We start from the raw sequence: 11,225 nt of genomic DNA on the forward strand, positions 1-11,225 counted from the left end.
CTAGAATAAGTTCTAAGTGTAATTGCAATCAATCAATGTAATTAAGTTAGGGTATGAATGCAACAAGGCCATACGACCACGAGTATGATCAAGTCTAGAACAGTTTAACCTAATATGTAGTTTCAGATTTTGATTTTAAAATAATCTAAACTAGGTCATTAGGGTTTTAGTTTAAACAAGTCAAACAATCAGATTCGAGTTTGAACAATCCTAACAATAGTTCTAGGTGATCAAATCAACCAATCAATGTTCAATTTCAAACAATCAAAATCGATTTTCAGAATTAGGGTTTTAGGGTTTCGATTTTATTAACAAGCAATTTCAATTTCAGGATGATCAAATTCAATCTCAATCAATCATTCAATCAGTTTTAATTAATCAATAGTTTTTGAATTAGGGTTTAGGGATTTCAAAAATTTGATCTTAGATCAAAGGGATTTGATTTGAGATTCAAAACCTCTAAGGTTTTGATTATAATTGATCAATGGATCAATCTCGATTTTTAGAGTTTGGGGATCGAACTTATAGAGCTTCGATTTACTCGCTTAGGGATTGATCTATTATCATATGACTTTCATCTTAGAGATTATATTTTAGTTCATTCTTTACAATCAACCAAATTCGATTCATTATGTTCTTAGAATTTGAAATACCTTTAGTTTAGTTGTTTGTAGAAACCGGACCACCAAGAATGAACCTCGAGCTTAGACACGATCGGGACGCGAGCTGGCTGGGACGCGAGCTGGCTGGGACGCGAGCTGGCCTGGAACACGAATGGATTGAGGTTGGAGACGCGAGCTGCTTCTATCGGATCGCGAGCTGTCCTTGATGTAGGATGGAGCTGTGTTCGTCTAGGATCAGGAACACCTTGGGGCTGGATCTGATCAGGTGGACACGAGCTGTAACGAAGTCGCGAACGGATTAGGGTTCGTCGGTATCGTCGGGTTCGGATTAGGGTTCCAAAGCAAATCGGCACGTACTGTATCTGTGCGTGAGGGCGCGTCAGTGGTCAGATCGACAAGAGGTTTGCACTGACTGATTCGTCTCGGTCAGGGCTTCGATTTGATATCTTGATCGTTTTCTGGGTCTTCACGGTTTGGAAGAACGACCTCTTCGAAGTTTCGAGGCAGATTCCTTTTCATTTAGGGTTTTAGGGTTTTAGCGATTTGGTTTTAGGCTCAGGGTGTTAGAGGCTATCGTGCTGATAACGTGTTGTAAACTTAAAGATTTAGAATTGTAAGTATCTGTATATTATTAATGAATAAGTGTTCCCTTTATATAAGGGTTATAAGAGAGATAAATGGAAATACAATAATAGGAAAAATTACAAATCATAAACATAAACGAATTAGAAAATTGGCAAGTTGTAGCTGGCTCTCTCTCCTCTCCAAGTCTCGCAGCCGCCTCTCTCTCTCTAGGATTGGACCGTCTCTCTTTCTAAGTGTATGGGCCGGTTATGGACCGGGCCGATTTTGTACATCGACCAATTGATTTATAACACCCCTAAATTTTTAATCAAATATAACTTAGATCCGTAGCCAAACAGTCGAATACGTGTTCTGCTATTAACCACTGCATATGGAAATCTAAATACAAGCTTCAAGAACAGGTAAAGAACAAACACACATATCAACTCAAAATCTAGCTATATAATCTATCATAATCTCAGGTTAAAACACTAGGTTGGATGGAACTAGAATGGTTCACATCACCACGGCAAACACAATTCCAAAGATGATCCCGACCACACCACCAGCTCCAATTCCGCTTCTGAAACCAATTGACATTGTTGCTATCTCGCTTTGCTGTGCTTTTTCAGAAGCTCCTTGAACCTTTGCAGACACTGGGAGAGGTGAGCAGCCGGATTCAGCGCAAGGCTCTAAAGTTGCATCCTGGTTTTGTGGTTTCGCGTGAAAGAAGTCAAATGCAGAAGGTGAAAACGCCACTGGGGTCTCATAAGCCAACCCGTGAGGAGCTCGGTCTTGCGCTAAGGCTCTGTTTGTGATGATTAGAGAAGAGAGGAAGAAAACGAGGCAAGTCTTTGTATTCATTTTTCTCACTCAGCTTCAATTTGTTTGATAAGAATGAGAAAAGGCTTATAAGTCGTTGAGCAGGTGGGGGATAGTTTGGTGTGTTTGTTGAGACTTTGATATAAGGTTTGGTATTTATAAGGTGATTGTGAAATGAAGTGGTTGTTGCTTGGGATTAGTTTTGGGTGGTGAAAAAGATAAGAAGACATTTACAGTAGGGAACGATATGATTTCTCATGATATACCTTACCTTTTCCTACCTTTCTATGGTCCTACAATCTTTTGGTTTTCTTTTTCTGTACCCAAAAAGGTCTCAAGATTTTTGTCAAAACCAATCTTGTTTTGATCCCAAGAACCACAAGGTTGTGTGTTGTGAAAACAGGCTGACTTTATGCTTTACATAAATTACTAACTAGAAATTATGAGATAATTTGGTGCCATGCATAATATAATTAATTATTACCATTGGTTGGTAGCATCATCTTCTTTTTTAATTAAGGCATAATTAGTAAGTAGGAGCCATCATTAACCTTTGGCATCCTATAATTAAATTTCTTCTTCCCTTCAAGGATCAGCAACAACGTTTTTGTTTAATTAATTCTAAATTTTATAAGCAGTGTTATATGAGTGAATGAGTGTAATAATAACACACCTGCCTTAGAACACAACATCCATCTCTTCTTTATATAGTAGTGGCACAAGAGGGGTCAAGCATGCATCTCTTAGCTTCACGCCTTCAATTTATGTTGCGAGTTTTGTGCACGAGATGGATTCTTCTATCTTACGTTTATTTATTTAATTTGATTGGGGTTCTTATGAAAATTACATCTTTTCATGAAATAGAATATGTTCTCATGTGCTTCCTGAATGGTGAGCTTGTTCATTATTCATTGTTAAATATTTGCATTGATTACACGGTTTAGGCATCCGCCTAGGTGGTGTATAGGCGTTACACAATAATCGAACATATCGTTTTCATGTTATAAAGTGTTTCATGCGGATTTATATAGTTCAGACGTATAATAACGTTTAGACGGTTTTTTGCTAGACTCTAGGTATATTTTAAACATTAATGTTAAAAATTAATGTATTAATATTATATTTTATTAATGCTATTATTTATATTAATTGTTACTTATCTTATGTATTTATATGACTATATTAATTATATAATTATTTGCAAAACAATTTTAAATTTATAAATTTATCATTTTAATATATTTAGACATGTTTTAAGTTTTATACTTTGAAACTATTTATATATATTAAACTATATTTTTATACATATAAATTATATTTGAAATATATTATGTTTATTGTTATAGAACTAGTGTGTATATATTAATTTTATACTTATACTTTTTAAATATATATATTCTTTGTTTAGGCGTCCGCATATACGGTTAGGTACTAGAAATTTATTTAAACGTCTAATGCGTTAAAACACTGTTCCACCGTATTATTTAAAATGTAAATTGATCTTATATATTTTGAATGTAGAAATAGTATTTTCTTTCTCTAATTGACTTTAAGAAATTGAGATATAAAACTTGGCACATGAGTTAAAAAATAAACATTTTATTCATTTTTTAATATATGCATTTTAAGTAAAACTATTGTTTCAGAAAATATTCAGCAAAATTCTTGATCGTCATGATATTTTCATGTTATAGTTTTCTATTTCTATCATTTTTGTTTATGCGATCAGATTTGTATTTTTCCCTTGATCACTTTATATACATTTTATTATTGACTTGTCACTACTTGATATTTTCTCATAACTGGTCCTGGAGATGAAAGTAAGGATGAATAGTTTTCTACAGTTTCATGTGACCGGAGGGGAAGATTAAACTGGGTGTAGTTGCGTTTTAATTGCTTCACATGTATTGTCACGTGACTCTTCAGCTTGAATTGTTCACAGGATTTTCCTTCCTCCTCATTAGAGTCATTTTTTTCCCAATTTTTTTGTCGCTCATCGAATTATGGATTTCCAATTTTTTTTGTCGCTCATCGAATTATGAAGCACGATATAGAATTAGTTTTTTTTCCAGTATTTTCACTAGATAGCTTAATTTGATATTTAGCAAATGAAATATCTCATGAGCTAAAATGTTATTGCACAAGTAAGCTATAAGCCGATAAAAAATTTTTACTTGAAAAACTTCTCGATGTGAGAAGGAAAAACTAGGAAACCGTAGTCAACTCAAAAATGGATATGAGTAAAACCACGTCCTCTCTATTCAACACCCTGAGTAGATGCAGCATCTCTAGCTAAAAAGAGTTGTCTCCAGCCCAAGATACAAACAACAAGAGAGCAACACAAGAGCTTCAAAACAAGCAGCCACAAAACGACCTCAGATTACAAGGATTCCGACAACCAAAGACTAATCTCGTACGAATCCAAGATGAACAAATCAACAACACCTCTGCTATATCTCAGATCAATCAGAAAAGATCTCACCGTTGGATTTACCAAACACTCAAGATAGCACTACTAAAAAATTGTGACAACCACCAACTTCACTAAAATCTAGATAACAAAAGATTCAATTGTTGAATTCTAAATCCTTTCGATAAGTTCTTACCCACTGAGTTGCTAAGCTTCCCACAAAATATCAGCCAGATCAGAATCCTTTTGATCCTCATGCCATGAGACAAGTGAGACATGAATATGAAAGCTTCCACTTTAAATCTCTTCCCACATTCACTCTTCCTCAAGTATTTATTTTAATATTTATAATAAATATAAACACATATACATACATAAGTATTTTCTCATCTCTACAACAAATATCACTTTTTAGAAGTCCATGAAATAAAAGTATTAATAATAAGGGCTTATCTGTGTGATAATAAAAAAAGAACAATTAATTTTGTTGAGAGAAAGTAGAGAGAGATTAGAAAAGAAAGGAGAAGAAAGAATGTGTTTTTGGTTACTTAACAAATTTAGGTTTTTATAGGTATTGAATGCAATTTTTGTAAAACACAAATTAATCATTCAAAGTATCCGAAATTTGAGAAGAAATCTAACTAAATCACCAATAATTTTTGCATTTTCCATATCCCACATATACAACTGAGATTTCCTCCCTTATCATATGTATGATTTACATAATATCTGAATACAAAGTTATTGGATAAATCATTTGTATAAATTTTTCAAAATTCTGGTTTATTGTAAAATATGGATTCTTTCAACAAAAGCCATCAAATAGAATTTGGGGAGATTGAAAAGATAATTTATATTTTTTAAAAATCAATATACCATATCCTATGATTCTATTTGAAACTTCATAAAAAGTTAAACTTTTCTTTTACTTCACTTTTAAAAAAGTTAAAACTTTTGAAATGATAATTAAACATTATCCCAAAATAAATTTTGAAGTTTATATATATTTTTTATATGTTAAAAATGTAAATAACTAAAATAGATTTATTAAAATTGAAATTATCACTTTAAATATTTTAAATATTAAAAACAATTCAAACTCCCTGAAAGTTTCCAAATAATTTTGATATTCGTAACAATAATTTTGGAAAAAAATACTCATATATTAAATTTCTTTGGATCAGGTATAGTTTCAATTCTGTTAAATTCTTAATCCAGTAAGCCTCTAATACTTCTTGCCAATATTGTTTATAAGTAGTTTTTATTTTCAGCATCTATTTTATTATTTGTTGACTTATTTATTCATAATCATATAATCTTATCAGTTGTGGTTTATTAGGTTCTTATTTTTTTCTATTTGATTATTTCACATATATTTTATTTCTGTTTTATAAGATTTTTTCCATTTACAACGTATACTCTTGATTTTTAGCTATTTTGATTTTTGTGATATTTACATATGCATATATGATATTCAGATATACATCACTACTATTACACTCACTTTGAATTTCTTTCAAACTTTTATTTATGTTGTATCATAAAATGACGAAAGCCATTATTCTTGCTATGTTTATGGTCATCCTTGTGTTAGGTTTATTTTACACATCAAGACATATAATATTTTCCATGTTTTTATAGCACTTTTATCCCCACGTTTTGTTTTATTAAAACTGAAGCTATGTTTTGAATATTTATTATAGGAATGGTAACAAAGGAAAGGCAAGGAGAACAACCATGTCTTGATTATATAGTAGGAGAAGAAAGCTGCCAACCTATGGTGTGTTTATTTCAGTGCGCTTTGAAGTGGAAATGGTTACATGAAACAGGCGAGTGTGCAAATGTAAGAGACAAGACAAAAGACAGTATAAAAGACAAAGCATGCGTCTGCACATTTAACTGCAGTTGATTTGTTCCTTTTTTCAATAAGCCACAAACTATCATCAATTATAACAATAAAATTACTTTTAGTATGTAATCTCTCACGTCTCTCTCCAAATCTTGTTTTTCTCTCAGCCACAAAATTTTAAGATCTTAAAGCTTATTGCCGGTGGTGTGAAAAGGCTTTTCTTTTTCGTTTATGTTGTCGTAATGGATATCAGTCTTTATGCATGGGTTTGAGAAGCATGGTTGATTGGAAGGCTCGAGAAGCGATTGCTTAGGTCAATCGGAGAGGCGGTTAGTTAGTGTTACAGATGTGGAATCTTGGGTAACTCGGCTCTTTGGAGCTGAAACTACTTGAGGACAGACTGGAGTATTGGACAGTGGTGGAAGCTTCTCCTAAGTGTATGTTAGGTTCGTTAGATCGTACAGCATATCAAAGATAATTCTTGGCCGTTTTTTTGCCAAATAATTATTACACATACCTTTCCATATCAGTGATTTTTGGGTTACTTACAGTTTTCCTCCATCTGATTTAACCAAATAAACCCTAACCACCCCACAATGATTATAAAAGTATAGTATTCAAATATCTCATTAGATACAAATTAGAGAGAATTCAGAGAAGCTATGACAAAGACGTTTGGACTAATAACCTAATAACCATAACCATCCCACAATGATTACAGTTAGGACTGATGAAGCAGACATAGTCGAAAAGTGTACCACAGATGTTTGGAACAAACTGAATGTTACACTGTCAAGGGATTTCGACAAGATAGTGGGACTGCAAGCTCATTTGAGCAAACTGATCAGTTTGTTATGCTTTGAGTGTGATGATGTGAAGATGATTGGGATTTGGGGTCCTGCTGGAATTGGTAAGTCCACTATTGCTAGAGCTTTATTCAATCATCTTTCTGGTGATTTCCGACTTAAATGCTTTATGGGGAACCTCAAGGGAAGTTATAAGAGCATAATTGGTGTTGATGAATATGATTCCAAGCTGGGCTTGCAAAACCAACTTCTGTCTAAGCTTTTCAACCAAAGGGATGTCAGGGCATATCATTTATGTGCCATAAAAGAATGGCTACAAGATCAAAAAGTGGTTATCATTTGTTGGGATTCATCAGTGGCTACGTCAGAGAATCCGTCAGGGACTGCGTCAGGATTTGGTGATGGAAATCAAACAAAATTGAGTAACTTAAACCAAGACAAGGATGTCATGTTAGGAAAAGGAAATGTCACTTTTATGGAGATATGGAAGTCGGCAGGATTCTAGAAATATTACTTTCATGGAGTTATGGAAGTTGCAAGTATTTTGGAATATTTCCTAATAGGTTTATGGAAGGGGCGAATGCCCTAATCCGACTAGGTTAACCTAATAGACTCCTACTGTATAAGAGGAGCTAGTGTGTACTATTTCTCCTTTGTCCAAGAAAAGACCTAGCTTGGTTTGTGAGCTTTGGTTGTGAGAGAAAGAGATGTTCTATATTCTTTGTACTTGAGATTATAGTGGATTGCCTCTTGCCAGGCCCCAGTGGACGTAAACCATTCTAGATGAACCACTGGGTAAACAATTTCTTGTGTCCATCTTCTATCTTTTCCGCATTCTTCTTCCTATCTCTATTATTCTACAAACTCAACTTTCTTACTTACGTCGTCGAGTTTGTCAGAGAGTGTATCAGCGAGCTTGTGTGTTTGATTCTAGTTCTTGAGTCAAACAGTTTTGCCGTTGTGGTTCAACAAAGTGGTATCATAGCCTTGGTTGGTATCGTTGTCAATGGCGAAGTCAAGAATTGAGGTGGAGCGTTTTGATGGGAAGGGTGACTTCTCATTGTGGAAGAAGAGGATGCTTGTGCATATGTCTGTCCTTGGTTTAAAGGATGTGTTAGAAGAGTCTATGTCACCTTCTGCGTCAGTGATGAGGAAGGATGAAGACGAAGATGTATTCAGGGAGAGGTTGGTGAAAGAGGAAGCCAAAAGGCTTGAAAGATCAGAGAAGGCGATGAATCTGATCATTCTCAATGTTGGAGATCATGTGCTAAGGAATATCGAGTTGTGTATGTCAGCTGCTTCTACATGGTCTACACTAGAGAGGTTATATCTTTCGAAGACTCTACCGAATAAAATTCACTTGCAGCACAAATTCTATACCTTCAAGATGGTCGATACTCGGATTATGGATGAGAATATCGATGACTTCTTGAAGATTGTCTCTCACCTGTCGAGCGTGAATGTAACTGTGTCAGAGGAGGTACAAGCGATTCTACTCCTGAATTCGCTTCCTTCACGGTTAATCTCTCTCAAGCAAACGCTTAAGTACGGCAAGGATACATTGTCGTTGGAAGAGGTGACAAGTGCAGCAAGGTCTAAAGATCAGGATCTGAAAGAAAAGGAAAAGTCTAGATCGATCTCAGGGTCTAGGAACTGCAAGAAGCAGGGGCACACCAAGAGGGAGTGCTACGCCTACAAGAAGAAGTATGGCGGAGGAGAAGACGAAGCTGAAGCAGCCGTTGTGATAGATCGTGAATCAGCGGATGATGCACTGTCGGTAGCAGATATGTGGCATCATGATAAGTGGGTGATTGATTCTGGATGCTCCTACCACATGACATGTAGGAGAGATTGGTTTCACACGTTTGAAGAGTTGGCTTCAGGACAGGTTCTTTTTGGTAATGATTGCGCGATTGGAGTGCAAGGGATTGGTACAATCAACATAAAAGCTTATGGTGGTTCTGTCAAGATGCTCACGAATGTCAGGTATATTCCGAAATTAAGAAGGAACTTGATATCTACTGGAACCTTGGATGTGTTACGCTTTGGGCATAGTGGTGGACATGGGAAGACTAGGTTTTACAAGCATGGTAACCTTGTCTAGGTCATTGTACCTGTCTCATCCATAGATGGTTTCTTCCTGACACTGCTGTTTACTTCTATGGATGAGACAGTCTTGTGCCATAGACGTCTTGCGCAAATGAGTATGAAGAATCTACAGATTCTTTCCCGGAGAGGGGTGATCTATAAGAGGAAGATTGGAGTTTTGGAGTTCCGTGAGAGCTATGTGATGGGGAAGCAGAAGAGGTTGAGCTTCAACATCGAAAGACATGATAAAGGTGAAGCTCTCAGGTATGTACATGCTGATTTATGGGGATCTTCAAATATGACGCCAAGTCTGTCAGGAAAGCAATATTTCCTATCTATTATCGATGATTACACAAGGAAGGTCTGGGTATACTTCCTAGCTCCTAAAAGAGAAGCCTTTAGTAAATTCAGTGAATGGAAGAAGTTGGTGGAGAATCAAGTCAAGAAGAAGGTGAGGTGCCTTCTGGCTGAGTCGGGTCTAGAGGAACAATTATGGGCTGAAGCGGTGTCTACGTCAGCATATGTGATAAACATGAGTCCATTTTCTGCAATAGATGGGAACATTCCGGAGGAACTTTGGTTGGGCAAGAAGTCCGGTTATCTGCACCTAAAAAGATTTGGATCTGTGGTTTACATCCATGCAGATCAAGGAAAGCTCAAGGCTAGAGCTAAAAAGGGAATCTTCGTCAGCTATCCATCAGGTGTGAAAGGATACAAAGTTTGGCTTCTTGAAGAGAAGAAGTGTGTTATAAGCAGGAATGTGTTATTTGCAGAAGATAAAGTCTACAAGGATTTGAGTGTCTGTGAGGTTAAAGCAGATGTCACAGAGAAGCTAAGAAATCAGACTGTGCTGGGAGAAATAGCAAGATCTACGTTAGGACCAGAAGTTGAACCTTCAGGTGGAGCTGTTGACGAAACACCTGAAGTAGCTGTTGACGCATATGATGAACAAGGTGAAAGTCTTGAAGGATATCAGCTAGCAAGGGATAGAGTTCGGAGAAGAATAGTGCCACCTGCACGGTACTCTGACTCGGAGGATATAGCAGCGTTTGCGTTATATGTAGCTGATGACGTATGTGCCGAGGAACCTCAAGACTATCATGGAACGATGAACAGCAAAGAGAGAAGGCAGTGGAATGAAGCATGTAGTGAAGAGATGACTTCACTGGATAAGAACCAAACCTCGAAGCTTGTGAGAAGGCCTAGTAAGCGCAAGGTGATAGGCTGCAAGTGGGTCTTTAAGATGAAGTCTTGTATACCTGGTGTTGAGAAGCCTAGATTCAAGGCTCGGTTAGTTGCTAAGGGATACTCTCAGAGGGAGGGTATTGACTATTAAGATGTGTTTTCACCCGTCGTGAAACATGTGTCCATAAGGTTCTTGTTGTCAATTACAGTGAATCATGATTTGGAGCTTGAGCAACTTGATGTAAAGACTGCGTTTCTTCATGGTACACTTGAAGAAAAGATTTACATGGAGCAACCAGAGGGATTTCAGGTTAAAGGGAAAAAGGATCACGTTTGTCTACTTCAGAAGGTTCTTTATGGACTAAAGCAGCCACAAAGACAATGGAACAAGTGTTTTGATCAGTTTGTGGTTAGTCATGGATTTATGAAGAGTGAATATGATCACTGTGTCTACATCAAGAAGTTAACCAATGGTACGTACATCTATCTACTATTATATGTGGATGATATATTGGTTGCGTCAAAGGATGCATCAGAGATCATGAAGGTGAAGCAGCTACTCAGCAGTAGATTTGAGAAGAAGGACTTGGGTCTAGCAAGACGAATTTTGGGAATGGATATTGAGAGAGATCGTGTGAAGGGGATTCTGACACTATCTGAATCTGGTTATATCAAGAAGGTTCTCAAGGTATTCGACATGGATGAGTCAAAGAGTGTGTCAACGCCTGTTGGTGCACATTTCAAATTGTCTGCCTTAGACGATGCTGAAGCAAAGACAAGTATGGAGGATATTTCATATGCTAATGCTATCGGAAGCATAATGTATGCTATGATAGGCACAAGGTGTGATCTGGGATATGCATTGGGGTTGGTTAGCA

At 36.2% G+C, this 11,225-nt stretch overlaps 1 protein-coding gene and 1 pseudogene across 1 annotated transcript; one reads left to right on the forward strand and one right to left on the reverse strand.

Annotated features, from left to right (window-relative positions):
• Positions 1-1,541: 1,541 nt before the first annotated feature.
• LOC106341714 lies at positions 1,542-2,170 on the reverse strand. Its single transcript, XM_013780411.1, has one exon. It carries the CDS (start codon positions 2,049-2,051, stop codon positions 1,704-1,706), a length of 348 nt encoding a protein of 115 aa, XP_013635865.1. The 5' UTR covers positions 2,052-2,170; the 3' UTR covers positions 1,542-1,703.
• Positions 2,171-6,979: 4,809 nt separating this feature from the next.
• LOC106338224 overlaps positions 6,980-11,225 on the forward strand; it is a 7,773-nt pseudogene continuing 3,527 nt past the window's right edge.

The sequence above is a fragment of the Brassica oleracea genome, chromosome C4, assembly GCF_000695525.1.
Source record: "Brassica oleracea var. oleracea cultivar TO1000 chromosome C4, BOL, whole genome shotgun sequence".
Lineage (NCBI taxonomy): Eukaryota > Viridiplantae > Streptophyta > Magnoliopsida > Brassicales > Brassicaceae > Brassica > Brassica oleracea.